The sequence below is a fragment of the Psammomys obesus genome, unplaced genomic scaffold (genome assembly GCF_907164565.1).
Source record: "Psammomys obesus unplaced genomic scaffold, mPsaObe1.curated_primary_1811, whole genome shotgun sequence".
In the NCBI taxonomy this organism is placed as follows: Eukaryota; Metazoa; Chordata; class Mammalia; order Rodentia; family Muridae; genus Psammomys; species Psammomys obesus.
The window spans coordinates 12,548,462-12,574,118 of NW_026585644.1; the positions used below are offsets into that span (position 1 = coordinate 12,548,462).

The window sequence follows — 25,657 nt, forward strand, 5'->3', positions numbered from 1 at the left end:
AGAAGAAGAAGAAGAAGAAGAAGAAGAAGAAGAAGAAGAAGAAGAAGTAGAAGTAGTAGTTGTTCTTCCTCATCAATTCCAAACCAGTGAATTGCTGTAGAAATCTGTAGAAATCTGTAATCAGTGCAAAAGAAGTCATGTCCAGAAGTGTGCCTTTTATTAACATCCAATAAAGTTCATAGGAAATCTTCAAAAAAGCCTTTGTGATGTTAAATGCATCTTTCCAGAATTTAGCACCATCCAAAGATGAGAAAAATATGTGAAGACCAAAGAAAGCTGATATAATTGGCTATCCTAAATTTTAAACTTCTCCATGTAAGAAATGTACTTTAAGATAAACAGAAGTTATATAAATATATATATTTATATGATTATTTATATTTATATACATATATACATAACACATGATAGACAATAGGCTAACTTCTTTCTTTAAAAATAAACCATTGTAAAAATAAAAATAAAGCAGTGGAGTGTGGTAGAAACTGCTTTTAATCCCAACACTTGGGATGCAGGGCAAGGCAAAACTCTGGAGTTTAAAGCCAACCTGGTCTACTTAGTGAATTCCAGGCAAGCCAAGACTAAAAGGTGAGAGCCTGCCTCAAATAAATTAATTTAAGAAGTAGCAGAATTAAAAATAGGAAAATGTGAAACTACAAATAAAGTTGCACGAAGATTGTGTACTGAGTGAGGGTAGGAGGCAACCTTCCTGTTACCTGTGGATGTGTATCTGTAAAGGCTTAGATAATTTAGTAGCATCCATGTTAATACCAGGCAGTGTTAAATGTTTATTCAGCAGTTATACTTCTAGGTAACTATGTAGGATCAGACTTATAAAAGCATGAATGCAATTTAGACAGCAGTCTGTAGACCACCCATATAGGAGAATGTGCCACTAAATAGAAGAAAATACATCTAAGTGCATTTTCCAGATACATGAAGAGCAGAAGGTACTGCAGTATGTATTGAGTGCTCACGTTCACTTCCATGTAACAGATACATATACACTCATTCTGGAATACAACACTAATCCACCCTTCAGAAAGGGGATCTGCAGGGCTACACAGAAACCTTGTCTCGTAAAACCAAAAGAGAGAGAGGCCGGGCATTGTGGTGCATGCCTTTAATCCCAGGACTCAGGAGGCAGAGGCAAGTGGATCTCTCTGAGTTCCAAGCCAGCCTAGTCTACAAAGCAAGTCCAGGACAGCCAGGACTACACAGAGAAACCCTGTCTCAAAAAAAACAAAAAACATGAAGAAAAAAAAGAAAAGGGGGTTTGTTTGTTAGCATTGTTGTAAATCTTTTCATTTTATAAATTTTGTACTGTTTGAGTTTGTTTGTGTGGATGTTTCTTTTCTGTGAATTTTAATGTTGGACTGTCTTTCCTTTAAAACAGGTGACTGCCCATTGATTGTTCAGTTTGCTGCTAATGATGCAAGACTTGTATCTGATGCTGCTCTTATAGTCTGCCCCTATGCAAACGGAATCGATATTAACTGTGGTTGCCCTCAGAGGTAAAGGCCAAAGAAATCAGAACACTTTCCAAAGAGGTTAGAAGAAAAAAATGATGGGTACATGGTAAAATATTTTTCCAGTTTTCTGAAAGTTAAAAAGAACAACCTGAGTTCTGTCCCTGAAGCCTGCATGATAGAAGGAGAGAACTGACTCCCCAGAGTGTCCTCAAACCATGCACACTACTCCCCCACATACTCACATCACACATATATTAGTAATAATTAATTAATTAAATTCTAAAGGGAAGACTTTAAAACACTATGGGTCTAAACAAGGTTGTTGTTTTTTTTTTTTTTTTTTTAAGTTTATTTAGGAACAGCTTTAAAGGACTTTTATGGTGACAGAGATGATTTATAGGTTTGACTAGTTGTTTTTTCTTCCTCATTTCTAGCTATTGTTTTGTTTTTAGGCTTGTTTGTTTGTTTGTTTTGGTGGGGGCTCAGTTGTGATAAACACTAAGGCACACTACAACACTGAGGGAAGACAAGGAATATACCTGGAGGCAGGAACTGAAGCAGAGACCATGGAGTAACACTGTTTGCTTTCTGCCTTTATCTAGTTACTTTTCTGTTGCCATGATAAAACACTATGACTAAGGCAGTATATAAGAGAAGGGTGAAAATAAGGGACGACAGATTCAGAGGGTGAGTCTGTGACCACCATGGCCAGAAGCAGGGCAGCAGGCAGGTAGGCACAGCATTAAAGAAGCAGCTGAGAGCATACATCTTAAGACACAACCATGAGGCAAAGAGAACTAGCTGGGAACGGTTTGGGCTTTTGAAAACTCAAAGCCTACCCCCAGTGACACACCTCCTTCATCAAAGTCACACCTCATAATCCTTCCCAAATAGATTCACCAACTAGTGAAGCAAGCATTCGAGTATATGAACGAAGGGGGCCCATTCTTGTTCAAACCACTGCATTCCTCCTTCTTCCTGCCCCCACCCCCTTGTAGCCATAGGTTTGTATCTATACTGTAACACTAAATCCATTTAGTCTACCTTCAAAAGTCCCCATAGTATTTCAGTCTAAACACTGTTTAATAGTTAAAATTCTATTTGAGAGTCAAGGCAATTCTCTTGTTCAGACAGCAAGAGATTACACACTTTAAACTTACAATGGCATAGAACACACATCACCATTTTAAAAGGAAAGAAAGAACATAGAGAGGAAAAATTAGAGCAAAGCAGACTGAAACCCAGCAGGGCAAACTCCAAATCCTGTAGATCTAAGTCCAGTATCAAAGAGTTTACATGGCACTTCCTGCTCTCTTTTCGGCTGGTTCCACTCTACCTGTCCAGCTCTCCCCAGCAGACATCCTATGTCTCTGGTGTCCTCAACCCAATCCAGACTTCATTTTCACAGCGTCACATGATGGCCTCTCAGCAGCTCCAGGGAAGGACTCCCCTGCCACACACCTGTCCTCTGCAGCTCTCCTTAACTGCGGAGGAAAGTTCCCATAACATCCTTTCCCTCCAGTTCCTTAATGACGCCAGAGTCGGAACCACATGACTGAAGCTGCCAAGTTTGGTGGCCTTCTTGGGAAGGAATCTGGGCCCCTTCTTAAAGTACATTTGCGTAATCTTTGGCCTGCAGTTTTTAGGTTCAGCAGTTTCCTTAGGCCTTCCCCTTTCACAAGCTGAAGGATTAGCTAGGTGGGGTCTCTCACTGAAGGCACTACTCCCTTTATTCTGTCTAATGTCTCTGCCTCTCCTTATCTTCTTTAAGCACAAGCCTTAGCTCCAACATTAAATTAGCTGCAGCTCCTTTCTCCTCCAAGTGTACATACTGTATTTCTTTTTGCCCCACTTGCTCTTTCTCATTGTAGATTTGCCTAAAAGTGATCTAATGACAAAAGAATAGTCTTTGGAAAATAGGCTGTATTGAAATCTCCTCTGCCCACAACTCTGCCCAAGACTCTTCAGTTTAGCCTCAGGCAGATTCCTGCGACAAAGGCAAAAAAACAGTCACATTGTTTCCTAAAATATCACAAGGATGGTCTCTAGCCCAATTGCTAATATTGTTCCCTTCTGAAACCTTTTGGCCTCTAGTCTACACTACTCTTAGAGCTACTTTACTCCAATCCCTACTCGTATGGCCTGTTAAGCTCCACTTACAGCCTCTGCCACTTTTATAGTCCAGAGTCTTTTACAGTCCTCCAAATAACAGCATGATCAGGCCTTTCACTGCAGTACCCCATTTTGGGTACCAACTTCTATTTTAGTTACTTTTCTATTTCTGTGACAAAACCCCATGAAAATATGCAATATATAAGAGTTAAGGGCTTACAATTTCAGCGGATGACTCAATGACCACTGTGGTTGGGATCATGGCGGCAGGCAGGCACTCTCAGTAACTGAGAGCTTACATCTGATCAAACAGTCCAAGGCATAGAAAGGGACCTGGAAATGGAGTGGGCTCTTTAAACATCAAAGCCCACCTCCAGTGATATGCCTCCTCCAACAAGGCCACAGCTAATCCTTCCCAAACAGTTCCACCAGCTAGGGAACCAAGCACTCAAATATCTGAGGCTGTGGCTATCATTCTCATTCAAAACACCATACTCAACATGATTTTTTATACAACCCAGGACATCTACCTCCCCAGGGGTGGCACAGCACGCAGTAGGCCGAGCCTTTGCACATCAATCACTGAACAAGAAAATGTACCACAGAGATACCCATGGCCAGTCTGATGGAGGCATTTTCTCAGTTGAGGTTCCCTGTCAAGTTAATGTAATTAACCTCACATGTAACTAGTTCTTTGAGAATCTAATGTTTACAGCAATCACAGAAATGTATTTTTTACTGCCAGGTCAGTCTTGACTCCAAAGCTGATTTTAATTACCTTACTATACTGATCTGTTCCTTCCTATATCACAGCTACTTGATTGGATTTAAATAACTGAGTTTGAATGTGGTGTACTTAAAAAAACTACTATGCTGGAACTATACTAGGTTATCTGCCAATAGCCAGAATATGCCCAAATCCAGACTAAATCAAAGCTTTAAATGCAACATAAGCCAAATCAGATTAGACATTTGTATACTCATTAGGAGAATTAGATAAGCTGTTTAGTGCTGTTGGAATGCTAAGAACCAAAAATATCTTTCTACTCTTGAGACTGATAAAAAACCTCTTGTTATTCACAATAAACATCAAATTTGGAGTTTTTTAAAAAATTGGATTAATTGCAGTTAATATGAACACCTAAATTTGTCTTGGCTGAATGAATTCTAATTTAATATTCTCAATTGGCTGGTAAAAAAAAAAAAAAATTTCCAGTACTTTTTGGTCTAGGCAAGTATTCGTTTGTTCTCATGAAATCATTTTGAAATGTTGATCTCTGAATTTTATTTAGCACCACATTCTACGCAACTAATCTAACCAGCCAGCTGTAGGGCCTATGGATTGTAAAGGCATGCTTTGCTCCAGATCATTGGATAGAGGAAAGATTGATACAGTGCATTTAGAATCTTATCTTCCCTTTCATTTGTTTACAATCCATCTGTTGTGCTTCGCCAAGGTGGGCAATGGCAGAAGGTTATGGAGCTTGCTTAATAAACAAGCCGGAGCTCGTCCGCGATATGGTGAAGCAAGTGAGAAACCAAGTGGAAAATCCTAGATTTTCAGTTTCAATTAAAATAAGGTAAACATAATATTTCAATCTTCTGACAAGTTAATATATTACTTGGGAAGTTTAAAAATACTCCTTTTGTGTAGTGATGTGGAGGTGTCTAAGTAAATTTGAAGCTGGTATATGCAAATGTTGAAAAAATGTCTATCTAGCAAACAAACAAAAACCCCATTCTCAAATTTTAATCCTAATGAACACTATCCTCTTTTTAGTTCTTAACAAAAAGTAACACATTTTTAATTAAAAGACTTCACCAAAACCTGGGCTTTCTCCGTATGCTATTTAGCTAATGCTAAGAAACATCCGTAGTAACAACTAGAAAACAGGAAAGATACTTGCACCAAAATTTAACAATTAAAAGAAAAGAAGAAAAAAAACATGATTCCAATTTCAGAGGCCTGCACACCATGTGTTAGCATAACCTCTTTGTTCTTCTGTGGCAGTATGCTACTGACTCTTAATTTCTCAAAACCAAAAAGGAAAGGCAGTGGGGAAGGGAAAGACATTAGTCACCATATTGTTTACAGAAGTCATAACTGAAGTCAAGGTTCTGAATGTGAACTAATCCCTGAACAAAACCTTATTAACAGTAGCATGAAGTACTAATACAATATAGCAGATGAAGATTCTTAGTTAATTTAGCATTAAAGTCTGTATGTTATAAACAGCTGCAATATTGAAATTACAGGATCCATGATGACTTGACAAGAACTATAGATCTTTGTCGGAAGGCTGAAGCAACAGGGGTGTCCTGGATTACAGTCCATGGAAGAACAGTCGAAGAAAGACACCAACCAGTCCACTATGATGCCATTAAAATGATAAAGGAAAATGTGTCTATACCCATAGTTGCTAATGGAGACATAAGAAGCTTGAAAGAAGCAGAAAATGTATGGCACATGACTGGGACAGATGGTAAGAAATAAACACTGGGACTTTTTTTTATCATTTAATAAGGATGAAAAAATGAGGATGGGGAAATAATTTGATTTTGTGTTTAACACTGAACCATGATTATAATGCTGTCAGCTCTTCTTCTGACAGTGGATCATTTTAGAAGCAATGGCAGCATTTTGTTGGTACCATCATATCTACTGACCTGCAAATCATCTACAGCGGCCTATTTCTTTCTGTGTTTTTATCTTTAAAAAGCACCTAGAACACCACCATGGAGATGAGCAGTAATGAACTTTGGTGATCACAGGAGCCCCAGAATTGCCATGTAGTTTCAATACTTCTTACGTAATTAACTAGCCATTCCTATAATAACTGATGCTAGATGGACGTAAATAGATTCAACTTTAAGCAGCCCGATTTATGAAAACCTGGATGTCTCCTAAAGAAACAATAGAGCCAGTGAATTAATATAGATATCCTTAAAAAACATAGTTGCATAAGTACAATTGGCTTATCTGTGGCACCAGAATCAACTTACTTCTTATTGTATTACTGTAATTTCTAATAAGGGTATTCTGAAATAATGCTTTTTGATAAATAATCTTGCATTAAGTTTGAACTAATAACCATAGATTCTTAGTTTAAAGACAGATATGTTGTGCTTTAATTTGCAGGTGTGATGGTTGCAAGGGGACTTTTAGCAAACCCAGCTATGTTTGCTGGATATGAAGAGACCCCGCTGAAATGCATTTGGGACTGGGTTGACATCGCCCTTGAACTTGGAACTCCTTTTATGTGTTTCCATCAACATTTAATGTACATGATGGAAAAGATAACATCAAGACAGGAAAAAAGGGTCTTTAATGCTCTGTCAAGTACATCAGCAGTTCTGGACTATCTTACAGATCATTATGGTGTCTGACTCTGCTTTCTCAGTCATTGTAGTGTGAGGTTATACCTACATGGAACCACATGAGGCTGCACCCTCATATTTTTTTAAAGTCGGTGGCTTTTAACTTCAGTACCAGCAATTGCTGGGACCAGACATGGCAGCACACACTTTTAATGGAAGCACTCAGAAAGCTGAAGGAAGAGGTTTGGAAATTCTAGGCCAGCAAACCTCTGTCTCAAAGAACAAATGGAGTTTTCCATAGTTTTAAAAACTCAGCCGTGTGACTGGAGAAGTGATTCAGCAATTAAAGCACTGGCTGCACTTCCACAGGACCAAGAACCAATTTCCAGCTCCCAAGTGGCCAGTGACTACTGCCTATATCTCCAGTTCCAGGGGATCCAACACCCTCTTCGGGCACCAGCCAAGCACACAGTGAACAGACAAGCAAAAACTAATAATAATAATAATAATAAAATAGCCCCTATACCCTGAATTCCAGTTCAGTAGATCTTGAGTGAACCCAGAAGTAAAACTTTGCTTCTAATCTTTATGGATGTGGTGGGTGGATGGGTGTGAAATTTTTTTCTAAAGGTATTCTGTTTATAACTTTTATAAATAAAACTTTTTAATATCAAGAAGGTATGACTCATCTTTAAGTTAACAAGAAGTGAATTTTAATTTTTTGAAAGTTCAGGAGGTAGTAGAAAAAATGTCCACATGCATAAAAAAATGAAAAAGAACAAAAAATTCTGTGTAGAATTATATTGAGAGTATACATTAAAATTTTAAATTGGGAAATGAACTGCTACATTTCCTAATCATATATATATATACTTTAAGGTATTTAAGTTGTGTCTAACTGAATTTAGTTACATGTGATGTCAGCTGTAATTTAAAAGTAAGATTAGTGCCAACAAGAAGGCTCAGTGGGAAAAGGTGATTGCCTTGGCCAAGCCTGACAGCCTGAGTTCAATCCCTGGGACCCACATGGTAGAAGAAAAGAATCACTTCCACAAAGTTGTCTTCAGGCCTCCACACTTTCACCCAAGCACACAAATAATAAATAATGTTTTTTTAAAGTTTGAATGGGGCTCTTTGAGCGACAGCAAATTTAGTTCTTTTGAAGCTTTTTAGATTACAATGTTACTAATGAGCTGACCAGAGAGGATTCTTCGTTCTACCCATGTTGGTGGGTGAGAAACCTTTCCAGCACTGGCCTTGGCAGCATTTATATCCCTCAGTGTTTGACAGCAAGGAGCTAGCCATGGCAACAGCAGGTGGTGGTGCTCTAGTGTTAGGATTCTGATACAGGCCTCAAGGAACAGGGCCTTCTTCAATCCTGAGGTATCCAGTGTTAGAAGTCTGGTTAGTGTAGGTCTAGGAAATGCAGAGTCACCAACCTTTGACAGTAGCTATCATCACAGCTTTGGGTACCATGATTCCCAAGCCATGATTTTCCCAGCCTTGGATAATGACTTCTGTGACTAAGCTCCTTGGCCACTGAGACTTGACAGCTCTCTGGAACTCCAGCAGGTGCCAGGGTCTGCAGCTTTTCTCCGAATCTTCAGCCTCTGTCCAGCCTCAGCTCTTTACCCTTTTACCTGTTTCCACTGTTCTCGTGCCTGCCCTAGTCCCTGTGCCCAGCTGCTCAGCTACCTCTTGCTGCCATGACTGCCTCCACTGGAACAGCAACTCCTCCGTTTGCTGCTGGCTTCCCAGCCAGTGTTTATCGAGGATGTCAGAGCCACCACCAGCTGATCCCAGCTTCACCTGTACAGCTGCCACTTACAAGCTCAGCCCATTCAACCATTGAAGGCCTGGGGGAAAACTAGGTTGTTAAAGAGCTTGTAGCACAATCTTGAGGTCCCGAATGTGATCCATGTAAAAAAATACAGGTGTCAGGGATGGAGAGATGACCCAGTAAAAAGCACTTGCTCTTGAAGAAGGCCTGGTTTCAGTTCCTAGCATCCACAAACATCTGTAACTCCAGTTCTAGTGGATCTGACAGCCTCTTCTCTGTGGGCACCAGGCATGCATGTGGTTCATACACATACATGCAAACACTCACACATACACACAAATCTTTAAAAAATAATCAGTTGGATTGGCATACACTTGTAATCCTAGTGCTGGGGAGGCAGAGACAGAACTTTGGAGTGCAATGTCTAGACTAGTTTAATCTACAGGCCAATGAAAGACCCCCATCTTAAAATGCAAGATGGACATCTAAAGAGCAACACCCACGGCTAAACTCTGGTTTCCACACAAGGCGCATGAACACACACAAAAGTGAGCAAGAAAGGGCCACTCAGGAGAAGCCTGATTTGCCCTGTGTCTTTTGTGCTGCTTTACCAGAGAAGAAAGCACAAGAGGCTGTCCTCCAGGCTGCTTGAAAAGGAAGCCAAATAGCCTGCTCATACGGCTTGAGCAGTGTTTACACCAACCATGTCAGACCATGAAAAGAAAAAAATGGCTTGTACCAATAATGTCATCATTCCTGTTTCCCTAGTCACAGGGGCCCCTCTCCCAAGCCACTAGAAGTGCTCCCCTTTAGATCTGGGTGGGAAAGGCTCATTACAATTTCATAAACATCAAAAGAAAGGTTTAATAAGGACTTGTCATAATGGTGATTTTAACATTTTTAAATAAAGCTTACCACTTGACCAGCACCCCAAAGAGAGAAAGGTCCCTGAATCTCTCACTTAAAAAATTCACAATTCTAGGATGTAAACTTATACCTAAAAAGAAGAAAGTAACTGCAGACTTCTACGTAATATAAATGAAGAATCTGATAGCTAATGTGTAAATGAATGATAATGTGTTTTAAATTCTTCCTAAACTCAACTAAATGGGTCAGCAGCTAAAGCTAATTGGAGAGTAATCTGGCAGACCTGGGCTTGATCCCCAGAACTGTGTAAAGATGCAAAAGAAAACCTCTGACCTCTACACATGCTGTGGCACATACACGGCTCTCTCTCACACACACACACACACAATACACATCGCATACACACAATCATAATTTTTTTAATTTAATTAGAAGATAGTAACTAGGTTTTCATTTTAAACCAAAGTTTTATACTCTGTTTTTCATGATATTATTTTCATGGCTCAAATGATCCTAGGAAATATTTGTTTGGTTGGTTGGTTGGTTTTTCGAGATAGGCTTTCTCTTCGTAGCCTTGGCTGTTAGACCAAGCTGGCCTCAAACTCGCAAAGTTCTGCCTCCCTCTGTCTCCCCGGGTGCTATCAGATTTTTATTAATGAAGATTGTACATGGATGTTGCAGTAAACCCAACTCAGGACCCTTGGGGGCGGGGATGAAAAGGCGCAGAGTCAAGGACCCAGAGCCTGGAAGTCAGGAAAGAGGCGAGAGCAGACTTGCTTATGCAGAAATGAGGCTGACCTTTATACCCCCTCTGTGAGTTCCAGAAGAGCTCCGTGGCTCTTCTTCATTGGCTTGTGCTCCATCACCCGATATGCTGTCATCAATCTCTGGGCTCTTTGGCAGGCATGTTTGGCCTTAGTAGGAAGTCTTAACCACGCATGCGCATGTTGCTTAGTAGCAGGCCTTGCTCCTCCTGCATAAGGAAAGAAGTCTCTCTGGAGGAAATAAAACAGTTCAATACTAAAAATATTACGGAATGTCAAAACCAGGATGTCTATGAAGGCAAGAATTGTCTAAAACTGTTTAAGATCGTTGAGACCATGAATCGATTTTAACATGAGCATTGTGTTGCTATATTTTCTTGGGCACATTCTGTGCTCTCACTTTGCAGCTTATTCGGTTTTATAGATAGCTGGGTTTTTGTTGTTGTTGTAATAAATAAATAAGAAGATGAGGTCATCGTTTCTGGTATCTACAAATGAACTCTGAAGTGAATGAACACCGGTGCCAGTACCACAGCATGACTTGAGAGCTGTGGAATGTGGGAAAACAGCATGGAAGGGGAAAGACCAACCTCCTGTGGCTAATTTCCTGCAGACTTCTACATAATATAAATGAAGAATCTGGTAGCTAATGTGTAAATGAATGATAATGTGTTTTAAATTCTTCCTAAACTCAACTAAATGGGTCAGCAGGTAAAGCTAATTGGAGAGTAATCTGGAAGACTTCCAGATTACTTTTCTTCCTGTTACTCATAATCAGATGTGTTTGTGATAAAGTTTTTTAAATCATTGACTTAAATGCAGGGATTTTGTTCACTGGGGTTATGTTTTGTGCTGGGAATTGAACTTACAGCCTCATGTGTGCTAGGCAGTTTATTGACTACCACTAAGTCAATAAACCCAGCCCTGAAATGTAATCTGTGTTCTGCACTTAGCTATTTTTTATCATGTCATGTTCCCAGTACCATGGTATGCTGCAGCGCAGTGTTTTTCTTAGCAGTAAAAGGAGTAGGGGCTCAGATGGAACCTCACGCTGCTGCCTGTAGGGAATCTTTTCAGAGACCTCTACTTGGGTGAAACCAGAATTCTTGGCTGTGCCACAAAAAAAAAACGAATAATTTCAGGGATTTATTAAGCAGAATTGGAGTTTATTATTTTTTTGAGTTGGGATTCTCATATAGTCTCAGCCAAGCTTCATACCTGCTGCCCTTCTGGCTTCCAATTCCTGGATGACAGGTTTACGGGCATGTGCCACACAAGTGGTGGAGGAGGTGCTGGAGATCAAAGCCAGAGGGCCCACCCTACCAACTGAGCCCTGCTCTAGCTAAAGCTGGTTTATCAAGAAGAGGTTTTTGGTTTGTTTTATTTATTAGAGGTGCAAGCCTAGGGACTTGAGTTCAGATCCAAGGAACCAATGTAAAAGACAATGTGGTAGTGTGCACTTGTAGTCCCAGCACTGAGGAAGTAGAGCCAGGAGGATCTTGGGGTATCAGCAGCTAGCCTATCCAAAGAGGCGGAGGAAAAGGAAGAAGGAGGAGGGCAATCCCCTGCATCAAAGGCTTTCCCTTCCTGTAGTTGACATGAATGGACAACGACATTTTGTTAACTTGGCTAGAATTCATGACTCTCAGCAAGCGTAAGACTTCTACCAGACTCCAAGAGGCCTCTTTGCCTTCCTAGGTCACTTTATTATTTTTATTTTTTAAATCTCTATTCTGCCCTACTTTGTATTACATTCCTGAAATGTTGCAAATATTGAAAAAAATATATTTTAAGTGTATTCACATATGTTGAAAACCTGGAAGTGTTTGGAGTTCCCTCAAGGACAATTTTATTAGTTTGAAATAAAAAACCAACAGGGAAGGCAAAGAGATGGAGAAGAGGAAGAGACAAAAGTGATGCTTTTTGATTTAGGGTCCAATGACACTGCCTTGTTCAGAAATGGGGTCCACCAGCAGTTTAGGAAGAGGCACGCAGAGAATGAGAAAGCCCAACGTCGGGGAAAGCACTTTATTTAGGCTTTTGTCCATCGACTAAAGACAAAACAAACGGTTTATAAGTCTTGGGAAGTGTAGGTGCAGTATCTCACTGAAGGGATAATCATCCTCCCCACCTTCTTACCATGTCTCCAAGTGAACAGATTTCCTGGATAATGGACTCCTGGCCAGCTTAAGGGAGGAGACAATAGTGTGTAATGTTATCTTTGGAGCAGATAGAGATGTCAAGTCTCTACCTAGAGCAGGGATATTCCATTTTGACCAGGAGGCCTAAGGAGGGACGGTTGTTGGTTTTTTGTTTTTGTTTTTGTTTTTGTTTTCCTTCCAGTGTCACCAGGGAAACAGGAGGTGGAATGCAAAGTTTACCATGAGAAGACCACTCTCAATGGCTTCCATGGTCTATCTAGTAGTCACCTAACACAATATGGTTGGGTAAAGGGCTATGCCCTTACCCATCTTTTACTATCAGTCCCCAAACAGGTCCCTGAAGTTGCCTGATCTAACTATGGACAAAGAAAACAGGAAGCAAAACGCTGACGGTACAGAGTCCACAAACCCCTAGGCCTGGGTCTTAATTTAAACTTAGTTTAAATTGGGGCAGGGAGGTTGGCTGGACTTGACCCCGGCCTCGGCCGCATCTTGCCCGCCCTCCGGGAGGCCCGAGCCCGCGCGGAGGGGCCCGGGTCACCCCGCGTCCCGCACGCCCGCGCACCGGGAAACAGCGGTCGCGCCAGTGTGACCTCAGCGGGGCCCGGCGCGCTCCCGGCGGCGTGTCACGTGCGCGCGCGGACGGCGGGGCGCGCGGAGCGATCGGCGGCGGGTAAGCCGGGCGGCGGCCTCGCGGGGCAGCAAGCCGGAAGCTCGGGCCGGGGCGCCAGGCCGGCCGCTCGGGGCGCCGCGGGGCCGGGGGAGGGCCTAGGCGCCGGGCCGGCCAGCGCCGCCGCGTCACGCGGGGTTGGGCGAACTCCCAGCAGGCCTCGCGTGGGTGGCGGGCCGTTCACCCATGTTTCCGTGAAAGTGAAGCCTCTCTCTGTTTAGGTGTGAAGGAAACAAACCATGACAATCCAATGGGTGGCGGTTGTCAGCTTTCTTTATGCTGAAATAGGACTCATTCTAATCTTCTGCCTGCCCTTTATCCCTCCTCAGAGGTAGGAAACCTTCAGATCCTTAACGGTGCCAAATGTTTGATTCGCTTCTTCAGGCTGTTGCGGTGTGACGCTTCTCGTGGGCTTAGAAAGTTTTGAGAGGGCCTGCTGGATGGCTCGGTGGGTAAAGGTCGCTTGCTGCCAAGCGAAGGAATGTCAGTTCGATACCTGGAGCCCACATGGTGGAAAGGGAACCAACTCCACAAACATGTCTTCTGATCACCACACTTCCACCCTGGGATGCACGGAAACACACACACACACACACACACACACACACACACACACACACACACACGATACATACATTCATACATACAAACAATAGATAATTGAATAAATTGAGAATCAATATATAAAAGGTAGCCTTTAAAAATGAAGCTCAAATTGCCATCAGGTAACAGTATTAAAATACTACTTTATATAAAGCTTTACTATATGTACAAATTTGTACACATAATAAACAAAGATATAATAAAGCAGTGAAACTGGTTATGCCATGGACATCTGTCCTGTCTTGGTTTCATATGCTACCTAATTCCTTTTTTTCCTACCCTGGATTGGCTACCAAAATGTTAAATTGGGACAATAGAACGGTTTTTACAGACCAAACCTGTAAATGGTTCTTCGTTTGGGCCTTAAGAAACAATTTCATTAACAGTAATTTTACTTTCATTCCAGTCGAAATTAGTGGATGTGTGTCAAAATGCTGTAATGAAAGTGTCAGAACCGAACATTAGCATTGCTTCCTTAGTAAAGAACCTTCTACCTTCTTTAAAGTATGGAGTGTCCTGTAGACTCATAGAATGACTTTCCCTTGTAATAATTCCTGATCTGCTGTAGATCCAGGAACTTGGAATCGTGAATGGGGAACTTTATAATAATGATACTGCAAGGGATTTTGTTAAGCTTCTGATACAGAACAAAATCATGCATGGGATGCTAGAGACAGCACACTATTAAAAAACAAAAACAAAAACAAAAAAAACAGTGCTGGGACTAAAAGACTGGCTCAGGCTCTAAGCAGTGTTTTAAAACTCTTAGAATTCCTCATCTGCCTGGATCTCAACTCACCTCTATTCTTGTCTCCATTGCTTTTTCTCTCTTACAAGAAGAAAAGTAGTAAATCATGTAGTGGGGGGAGGGGTGTACCATGTTATTTTTACCAACCCATGGAGTCTATGGATCACATGCTTGAGGCCTGGAAAGGGTAAATGGCGTGACCTAAGTCACCTAACTGGTCTGTGTCAGCCTCTAGCTAAGATCCTTAGCTTTCATGAAGACACTGCTGTTCTGCTGTGTCTTTCTACCTCAGATTTCAAAAGCACATATGTTTTCTTTTTGGTAGTCCTTGTGACAGAGGCTTACATATTCAAGAGGTCATTTATAAATAAGGCTTAGAGATTTGAAAAAAATGTCATCAGGATTTATAGACCAGTTTTTTTCTTGGCATTTACAGTTTTGTACCCATCCTGATCTAGTAGCTATTATATGGAAGTATGACTGTGTACACATGATAAATATTCTCATATAAGAACATGTACATATGCACAGAAATCATCTGTCCCTCGCCACGTATTAATCCAGTGTGTGGCAACCATAGTCTTCAAAGAAAAGTCTTCATATAGTCTTCATTTAGTATATGTAGTCTTTTTTCTCCTATAATTCAGTGGTTGAAGGTAAGTATGTGCTCAGAAATAACTTTTTGTTTGAATTCTCCATGATATTATATGACCTTGTACAAATTATATACCTTCTCCAGTCAATTTTCCTAGTAATAGCAGTGTGTACTTCATAAAGTGGTGTGGTAATTAGATGAGATAGTGCATATGTTACAACAATTAATATATCAACTCAATAAATATTAGCTATTATCTGCTCTTAAATCAGTCTTACTGCAAGCTCCTAGCTGGACCCTTGAGGGGTTTCTACATTCCCTCTTTCATTGACTCTTAAAGAAGTAAATGAATTTACATTTGGACCTACATCAAGCTATTGTCATTTATATTCTTTTTTAGAAAATGTTTGTAATACTATATTTAAATAGTAGTGGTAAATTTAAATAGATAATTAATTTTTAAAAATGCTTTGAATTTGATCATAGAGGCAAAAACAACTGATTTATCTGTATCCAGTTTCTTCCCCTCAACCTGAAGTTATTGTTAATGGTTCTTTTGTATTAAAATTTGTCCTATCTTAAAGTAAAAATTTTAAGTTGTTCTTGTGAAGTATATTCACATGCTAATTACCTTTATAGCTCCTTTTGACTCAATGTTAAATTAGTCATTTAAAAAACTTGTGTACAATGTTTGACACCTTTTCAGTTATAGGATGGATTACTTTGTCCTACTTAGCCACTTGTAACTCATCATTTCTCGTGTCTGCGGCTTTGCTTATGCTGCTCAATCCAGACTATTTCCTCATCTCATTTCCTCTGGGTTCAGTCCTTGAGCAAGGTAATTTAAAAATTTTAGGAGTAGTTAGACATGTTAGGTTTTATCAAGATATATACTTAAGTTTGGCTTTTTTTTTTCATTTTACATATATGTCATATCTCAGTAATTTAAAATTTCTTTTTGGTTAAAGAAATTATTATACTTAGAGTAGATGGCAGAAGCACACCACATAAAAATAAGCTTGCCAAAGCCAAAAAAATGGTAGTACGTGCTTGTAACTGTAGCACTTGGCAAGCTAAAGCAGAAGGATTGCCACTTCAGAGCCAGGCTTGGCAAGTTCCATGCCAGCAAAGGCCGTATAGCTAGACCCTGTCTCAAATAAGTAAGTAGAGAATTAGGTGTTGAATTGTTAAATCAAAAAAACTTCATCGTTTCTGAGACAGTGCTCTAAGTAAGGAAAAAGAAATAGTTTCCATCAAAATTGTGACACTTTTAAGAATTTCTTTTTGGGCTAGTGAGATAGTTGAGTTGGTAAGTGCTTGCCGTACAAGCTCTAGCCCATGGGTTTGAGCCAGGCCTGGTTGCATAGGTTTATAATCCCAGCACTGGGGAGGCTAAAGCAGGCAGATAGTCACTCACCAGTCAGCTGGCCCCAATCAGAGAGCCTCAGGGTTTCTGGGTTTACTGGCTCTCAGCAAGGAGGAAAGGCTGGCTTCTGAGGAGCAGCACAGCAGGTTCGCCTCCACCCTCTACCCTGTAGAGTCTACAGGCATGCCTGCATGTGCACAAACCCACACCCCGTTTCTTTTTAAGGTTTTGCTCATCATGAAAAATAACTTACTTTAAAAGGTTTTTTTTTACTTTATTATTTTACTTTAAAAGTTATTTTCAGCCAGGCAGTAGTGGCACACACCTTTAATCCCAGCACTCAGGATGCAGAAGCAAATAAATCTCCTGAATTCGAGGACAGTCTGGTCTAGAGTTCCAGGACATCCAGGGCTGTACAGAGAAATCGTGTCTTGGAAAACTGCCGCCCTTTCCCCCCAAAAAGAAGTTATTTTCACTTTATAATATTTAAACTGTCAGACAAAAGATAATCAAATGTCATAGTATTTAATTAAAAGTAATTATTTTCTATTTCATGAGCTACTCTGTCAGGTCATAGGATTTATTAACTTTTAAAATTAAATGTCTGAAACCTTTATCATAATACTATCAAAATATTATGTCAGTATTTAAAAAACATTTCAAAACCTGCTCTTGGTTTGTTTGTTGTTTCTGGTTTGTTTGGTTTTTTTTTTTTTTTGTTTTTGTTTTTTGTTTTTTTAATCTAATCTAATTGTATTGCTTTACAGATGGCAGAAGATTTTTTCATTTAGTGTCTGGGGTAAAATTGCAAGTTGTTGGAACAAAGCTTTCCTTACCATTATAATCCTATTGATTGTTCTGTTTCTAGGTAGGTACTAAATTCCTCCTTTGAATCCAGTTCTATTAAAATAAATTGTCTGGGTTTTGTTTGGTTATGTTAATGTTATTGATATATTGAACGACAATTCATTTTATAGAGTGATATTAAGATAATTATGGCTGTTGTGTTACTTATTTGGTACTATTTCATATACACAAATTTCAGGTACAGTGACTCTTAACCTCTTTTAGATTCCTTTAAAGTTTAAATGCAGTAACACGCGGTCTTCTCTCCAGTTGCCAGATGATTACCAATTACAGTCTTTGTTATAGTGTTGTCCTGGCCACTCGGGCTTGGCCTGTATGAACAAATGAGTGGAATCAATAGATTCTTAAACAAGTGTGAGTTTTCACTGAAACCTGATTAAAAATAACAGCTTCAGTGGCTACTGCAAATTTTTTTAATATTAAATGAATTTTAGGTAATATTGGAGAATTTTTGCTTTAGTTGTATAGCAGTATTGTATAACATCTTAAATCTCTGGTTCAGAGGCCTATTTTTGTAAATACCATTTTATTGAAACATCACCATTCTTGCTTTATCATATGGTCTGTATAACTGGGCAACTCTTATAAAAGAAAACATTTAATTGGGGCTGGCTTACAGTTTCAGAGGTTCAGTCCGTTATCATCATAGTGGGAAGCATGACAGCATGCAGGCAGACGTGGTGCTGGAGGAGCCGAGAGTTCTACATCTTGACCTGCAGGCAACAGCAGGAGACTGTGTGCCACACTAGGCATAGCTTGAGCATAGGAGAGCTCAAAGCTGATCTCCACAGTGATACACCTCATCCAAGAAGGCCACACTTCCTAATAGTGCCACTCCCTTGGGTCAAGCATTCACACACATGAGTCTGTGGGGGCCAAACCTACTCAAAGCACCACATGGTCTATGCCTGTTTCCATAGACAACTCCAGAGTTTAGTATTGCGGCTGGTAAGCCCTAAAAATATCTATTGCCTATCCCTTTGTCTGAAACATTGGTTGTCTATCCCTTTGTTTAAAAACAAAGTTAGTAATAATTTTTACATAGAAATATGTTCTTAGTCTGAGAAGATGGATGCTGAAATATTTAGGCGAAAGCATCAGTGAGCCTTTGGATTGAAAAACTAAAGCAAATATAACAAAGTCTTCAAAATTTGAATCTATATGGTTTAGATTAGAGATGTGTACTGGATAGATAGAGCATCCCTAACTAAAAATTCTAAATCTAAAAATTTAAATATAAAGAATTGAAAAAATTTTAGCACCAGCATGCTGGCACAGGTGGAAAATTCCACCCCTCATTTTGTGTGATAGATTACAGTCCAAATCCAAGAGCAGTAAGGACATTGTTTGAAACTAACTTCAAGCTTATATCTATAAAGTATGTATAAAACATAAATGGATTTCATGTTTATATTTGAGTCACATTTTTAAGATTGCTTAATACACAGAAATTTCAAAGGTCTTAACACCAAAGGGGGGGGGGGAGCCTAAATCCAAGCACTTCTGATAACGAGCATTTTTCAGAAAATATGCCCAGCCTGAACAAGTTTTTCAGTAAATTTAAAATGTTCATGGTAATGAATGATACTGTTATGCCCGTATCGTGATACCCCCGAAAGACCACCGCCAGGAGTTGAGTCTGTTGCAAAACACATGAGGATCTTTTTATTACAAATCATTACGAGCTGCAGCTTGGGCTCACACTCTCCTCCACGAAGCAGTGAGAGCTGAGAGCTTTGTGCTCAGGTTAGGTGGGTGATTTAAAGAGTCCTCCTAGCATGCCCAAAGCAGGGGGATTCCTGCCTGGCAAGCATCTATTGGTCAAAACGCTGCATTTTGAATTGATTGGCTATAGGAAGGTCCCCAAACCATTAAAGATCTGGTGTCTCTCCCTAGGGGCTTGGGCCAGTTTCCTAGCAACTGTGAGTAGGGAAAGAATGCAGTAAGGTGAGTTCTTCCCCTCAGGGCATTACTGAATCTCTCCACCCAGCTAGTTCAGGCCTTAAACATTAAAATAGCCACCAATTTTTAATCTTTTTGGTCTCTTAATACTTCATAAAAGAGCTTTACAGTTTCCAAAACAGAAATTCTATGAGTCTTCATAATCACCCTGTTCTTTTAGAAATGACTGAGATCAGCAAGATCAGGTGACTTATCTAGGATCATCTACCCACTTCTGCAAGTGTCACTCCTTGCCACTTTAACCTTTACTATACATTGCAAAATATGTTTTCCCTAGGAACCTCCTCACAGCTCTCATGCTGTGGATTAACTGTGTTTACTGCACCAACTTGGAACCTTCACCATTATGTTTGATGTTTTACCCAAAAAATGTTTCATGTTCCAAACACCAGCCTTTAAAGAGTTGATCCTCTTTATAAAATGAGAGCATCCTTTTGGAAGGAGTACAGAATTAAGAAAAATAGGAAGGGAAGCTGGGCCTGGTGCACACCTCTAATCCCAGCACTCAGGAGGCAGAAGCAGAGCCTGGTAGATAGATCTCTGTGAGTTCCAGGACAGCCAGAGTTGCATAAGGAGCCCCGTCTCAAAAACAAACAAGACGGGAATTGTATCCTTGAATGGATTTTTATCTCACTTGAAAACGTCAATATTTGTCATGCTATTTTATTAATGTTATATATGAAATCTCCATCCAATGTTATATATGAAATCTAGAAGTAGAGAAAACTAATCACTAATGAGCCACCAACTACCTGAATAACTCTGGAGTGGCATTTTGTCTCTCTTGGTTTGATAAGTCTATCTGTGAAATAAAATAATAAGAAATAAGCTGTGTACTGTGTGGTGCACGCCTGTAATCCCAGCACTCTGAGAGATAGAAGCAGGCAGCTCTCTGTGAGTTTAAGAACAGCCTGGTCTACAGAGTGAGACCAGGACAACCAAAGCTACACAGAGAAACCATGTCTCGAAAACAAAACAAAACAAAAAGAAATAACCTCAACTCTATAAGAGTTATTAAAATGCTGAAAGCTATATCTGTGTAAGAATAGAGAACCATAGCAGATTGTTTTGCCTACATTTCTCAGAAACCAGCTTGTCCTCACTTGAGCAAGGAAGAACAATTGAAAAAAGAAAAAAGAATTTACAACAAAATAGAAGTTGTTTCAGTGAAGTACAGGGGAAGAAGGAAGCCAGATTCCAAGGAGGAACTAGTATTAGTAATTGAAGTACCCTTTCCATCTCTGCCTGTCTATTCACTTCTAATCTTATCTCTGCTCTGGTAGAAAATGCACCACACAGCTGCCAGTAACCCATGTGCAAATGTTAATTATCCAGCATGGTGATGCATGCCTTAAATCCCAGAGCTTGAACTTTGTGAGTTCAAGGCCAGCCTTGTCTGTAGAGCAAGTTCCGGGACAGTCAAGGCTACATAAAGAAATTATATATATATATATAATATATATATAATATATATTATAACAAAAACCCCTACCTTTGTTTATACTGCAAAACAGAGCAAATTATCTAGTATGCTTAATGGTATTGGAATAAAGATCTTTCAGTAAAAGAAATCGCATACAAATGTAAGGTGATGAAATGAGACATTATTATGCAGTGCTTTTTTGGGGTTTTACTTTGGAATGATAGAAATATGACACTATTCAGAGATAGTAGCTGTGAACTATTGTGAAGTAAATGCAACATAGTTTGAATCACATCTGTGCAAATAGAAGTTTCAATGTAATAGAATAGTTCTGAAGTCTCAGTTATTTAAATAATAAAGAGTGTAATAGGATGCTAGCACTTTAAGAGAAGTGGGATTGTATCTGTCACTAGCAGCAGGTTGAATTTTAGTCATGCATAGAATCAGAAGGAGTAAGAGATAATATTTCACATTAGATCAAGATTTGCCAGATAATGAGTAAGTCCCAGGAGAATGATTTTAAAAGTCTGTAGTAATGATTCATAAATTGCTGCTGCTATCTATTTACAATATTCCATCTATGGGCACAATATGTTGTCATATACTAAAGAGGGACAGACAGACAAAAGCCATATTTAAAGTTCGTTATTTTAAAAGTTGGTAAGTTATTCTACAACCCCTTCTTGTTTAAAATATCTTTTCTTAAAAACCAAAAGTAATAGACATGGTGGCACACCTTTAATCCCAGAACTCAGGAGGCAGAGGCAGGTGGGTCTCCATGAATTCACAGTGAGCCTGGTCTACAGAGTGAGTTCCAAGACAGCAAGGGCTGCACAGAGAAATTCTGTCTCGAAAAACAAACAAACAAAACACCAAAAGTAATGTTCTTTCTTCTGTAACAGATGCTGTGAGAGAAGTAAGGAGGTATTCCTCCAGTCATGTCGTTGAGAAGAACGCAGATGGCAGACCTAGTGCCTATGAGCACACACAGATGAAGCTCTTCAGGTCCCAAAGAAATCTTTATATTTCTGGATTCTCATTATTTTTTTGGCTGTAAGTAAAAAAAAAAGTACAAGCACATTTTAGTATTCATGCAGTTCTCTTTTTAAAAGTTTTTTTTTCCATTTACACTAAGAGCTTTTCATTATTATCTTCATAAAATAATGCAAATGATATACTCAAATAGCAAATAATAGCCACACTGAAGAAGGCTGGGAATGGCCTTCTGAAGAAGAGCACACCATTTGGTTGTCCAGTGTCAAATGGTCAGCCCTGAAAACACACATACAGGTAGCATTATACAGACTGAACAGGTTATATTTAGGAATATATGTGTGTGTACATGCAATAACAATTAACTAAAAGGGGGACATGAATTTGAAGGAGAATTGGGAGAGGCATGTAGGAGAGTTTGGAAGGAGGACAGGGAAGGGAGAAATGTAATTAAATTATAATCTCAAAAAAAAGTTACAGTTTGTTGATCTGCTGGCTGCAAAGGGCCTTGAATGATCTGGTTGCTGACTGTTCTCTAATACATATAGTACATTTCGTTCCCACTCTCCTTTACTGTACTTTCTTGCAAAAGGTATTTATTGAATTTATTAAATATCTTTGTCCTTCCCACTTTGAGTCATCATATAAGCTATTCTTCTAGAAAACTGTTCCCCCATCCTTTTTTTGTTTTATGTTTGTTTTCTAGTGGTTGAACATCTTTTTTTAGGGGTAAGGAAACACGTAAGTACAGCAGGCACACAGGGATACAGACATTTCACAAAGCAGGTTGATGGGGGAGGACCTAGGAGACTGAAGCCCTGTTTGTTTCTTTTTGAGACAGGGTCTCACTATGTAACCCTGGCTGGCCTGGAACTTGCTATGTAAACCAGGCTGACTTTTAACTCACAGAGATCTGAGGTGTCTGCGTCTTGAGTACTGGGATTAAAGGTTTACCTGACCATACCTGGCCTTCTCTTTTTTATTTAACTTTTACTTATCTTTTAATTTCCTTCTCAAAGGAGCCTTGTGGCCATCATTTCCTTCAAAGTATGCAGGTATTCTGGTAAGTCTATACTATGACTTCTAGTGTCATTCACAATTATAATTAAATGCTGTTTATATCTCCAACTCGAAGCCAGCCATTGTGGCTCATGCCTTTAATTGCAACACTTGGGAGGCAGAGGTAGGTAGACGTCTGAGTTTGACACCAGCCTGGTCTACATAATAAGTTCCAGGACAGCCGGAGATATAGAGTAAGATGCTATCTCAAAAACAACAAAAATAACTATCCATAAAAAAGTAAATATATATCTCCAACTAGACTTAAACTTGAAGGCAAGAACTAAGTTCATTTTCAGCTATGGCTGTAATACCTAACATAGTAGTTCCTTAGTAAATAGCTGCTGAAAGAATAATTAAAGGGATTATTTTTATTATCTGACAGTAGGAGTTACCTGTAAACATGTCTGTGTTCATTTTTTTAGACTTAACCACCCTTACAAAATGATCTTTAAACTGCAAATTTCAAACTAGACCCCCCCAAAAAAAGATTTTCTTGCTACCCTTGTAATGCCATCTAAAATTCCATTTTACAGTGGGGCAGTGGCTCACATCTTTAATCCCAACACTCGGAAGGCAGAGGCAGGTGAATCTCTTGTGTTCCAGGCTGGCCTGGTCTACAGAGTGAGTTCCAGGATAGCCAGAGATACGTCGAGAAACGCTGTGAAAAAATTTAATTGAAATTTCAGTTTTCTCCTTTAGGCTTATGGCTTATAAATGGAAAATGAATAACACTGTGTACAAGAGGCTGTAAGATGCTGATGCATCTGTGTGGGTTTTTTTTTTTAACTTTTTATTGATACTTTGTGAATTTCACATCATGCATCCCAATCCCACTCATCTCCCTGTCCCTTTATATCTGAACTCCACCCTTGCAACCTCCCCCCAAAAAAAGAAAAGAAGATAGATTTTTTTTTTTTAAATCTCATCATGAAAGTTGTAGTGTGTCACAATGTGCCCCATTGTGTACACTTTTTTGTCCACATATTTTTTAACTGTTTCTTTTAACTGACAGACTTGGGTAGCACAAAGAAAATGTTCCCTTTAAACATCCCCTCCACCACGTCTCTAGACCTAACAGGAGTTATCTGACAATGGCTATTTGTGTTAAAGTCAGAGTTCCCGATGGTTAATCTAGTTACACATTATTCTGAACTTCATTTGTTTTTTTGTTTTTTTTTTCCCCTCAGAGTGTTGAGACGTCTGGTTACGCTTATTACTCAGCTGGCAAAAGAAATAGCAAACAAAGGAGTGCTTAAAACTCAAGCAGAAAATACCACTAAGGCTGCCAAGAAATTCATGGAAGAGAATGAAAAACTAAAATGGGTATTTAATTTTCTTTGTAAAAAAAATAAGTATAAATGCTCTTAATATTCACAAGGAGTAATTTACTATTTTAACATCAAAAATAGCATTTTCATAACTTATCAGGAGAAAATGGCACAGAACATGGCACTGTTCTATGGAATGATTCTTTTGTTTTGTTTTGTTTTTTCAAGAAACTCCCTGTAGATGAAACTGGCCTTGAACTCAGAGATCTGTCTACCTCTGCCTCTTGAGTGCTGGGTTAAAAATGTGTGCCACCACTGCCTGCTGATTACTATTCTGTAGGGTTGCTTGCTTCCATACTTTGCCTAAATACAAATTAATAACAGTGGTCCTGTTTCTATGATTCGAGAAGGAAACGTGGGGAGCATGCATATTTCAATTTTTTTGTAATTAAATGTCTTCCTTAACAATTTCATTTATGTAAGTAGTACATTCTATTTACTCTCACTCCTGCCCCTACTTATCCCCTCCCACCCATACCAACTCTCTGTCCCCTGAACAGGTCACTTTCCACATTCATATCATTTTGTTTTGAGCTTATCTAAAGCCTTCTGTGACCATGGAATTGGAACTATCCATTCTAGCTCAGTGGGTTCACTACTGGGTACACAACTGATGATAATGACTCCCCCTCATTGAGAATCTCTCCATAGTCAGTAGTTCAGCTGGGAGGGGTAGGGCCCTATGGCCATCCATGACTGTCTGTTGACAAGGGCCAATCTTGTGCAAGTCCAATGCAAATAAACACAGCTTTTGTAAGTTCAACATTACAATGGCTAAGTCATTCAAGATACGGCATCTTATAGCCATTCTTGGATTAAAAATTTGAAGTCCTCTATTACCATTACTTTTGCTTTGTAACCTAAATTAAATCTTTATAATTCTGTGCTCATTTCTCTTTCAGTTAAAGTATGACTTATTTTATGGGAAGTAGTGAGAAATTAATTGAGACTATATTGATGATTTCACATAATTTTTAAAGCCTTTTTACAAATCTTCTGTTATGCAGGGAATGTGTGTATGTCAAATACTGAGGTTTGCCCTATTGGCAAAAAAAAAAAAAGAGAAAAATGAAACACAAAATTATTTTGAATTTTAAAATCTGATGATCTTATAGATTCAGTGTTTCAGCTCATATTACTCAATTATTATTATTATTATTATTATTATTATTATTATTAATTATTATTAGTCTTGCTGAATCTAGTTCTTAGAAAAAAATGATACTGAAACTATTAATAAATGAAACATTTTCTGGGGGAAAGTGCTTTTGTAATCATGCATTAAGATTATTTCTCTATTGCAATAAGAAATCTAGTCTTCACATTACACCGAGTTACTGTCATGTTCAGCAATAGAGACTGAAAATCCTAAGCTCAGTCTTAAAGCCAAGCCTTAAAGACCCGTCTGCAGGCACCACTTTCCATCAGTTGGAAGTCAGACAGCTATCATGTGGCCAATAGAAAGAGTTCTGTGACCTTCTCAGTTAGGCAAAACTCATTTTCAGCTATTCATAACTTCTATCTTACTTTTTCTGTTATTTGCTTTGCTTAGATGGTAATTTAAA

The 25,657-nt window shown here is 39.2% G+C and overlaps 2 protein-coding genes across 5 annotated transcripts in view; both read left to right on the plus strand.

Moving 5' to 3' along the window:
- Positions 1–7,521, plus strand: part of Dus4l (dihydrouridine synthase 4 like) — a 14,648-nt gene extending 7,127 nt beyond the window's left edge. For 2 of the 3 annotated variants that reach the window (XM_055624661.1, XM_055624668.1), the window contains exons 4-7: positions 1,397–1,514; positions 5,042–5,164; positions 5,841–6,067; positions 6,724–7,521. In XM_055624661.1, the coding sequence (XP_055480636.1) occupies positions 1,397–1,514; positions 5,042–5,164; positions 5,841–6,067; positions 6,724–6,971 (716 nt within the window). In that variant the 3' untranslated portion in view covers positions 6,972–7,521. The remainder of the gene's footprint in view (positions 1–1,396; positions 1,515–5,041; positions 5,165–5,840; positions 6,068–6,723) is intronic. The other variant, XM_055624677.1, reaches the window with a different exon arrangement.
- Positions 7,522–13,079: 5,558 nt separating this feature from the next.
- The window catches only part of Bcap29 (B cell receptor associated protein 29), a 36,421-nt gene continuing 23,843 nt past the window's right edge, over positions 13,080–25,657 (plus strand). Inside the window, exons 1-5 of one of the 2 annotated variants that reach the window (XM_055624696.1) lie at positions 13,080–13,148; positions 13,367–13,476; positions 17,225–17,325; positions 21,612–21,762; positions 23,952–24,087. In XM_055624696.1, the coding sequence (XP_055480671.1) occupies positions 13,385–13,476; positions 17,225–17,325; positions 21,612–21,762; positions 23,952–24,087 (480 nt within the window). In that variant the 5' untranslated portion in view covers positions 13,080–13,148; positions 13,367–13,384. Of the gene's footprint in view, positions 13,149–13,222; positions 13,477–17,224; positions 17,326–21,611; positions 21,763–23,951; positions 24,088–25,657 lie in introns of those variants that run through there. The other variant, XM_055624689.1, reaches the window with a different exon arrangement.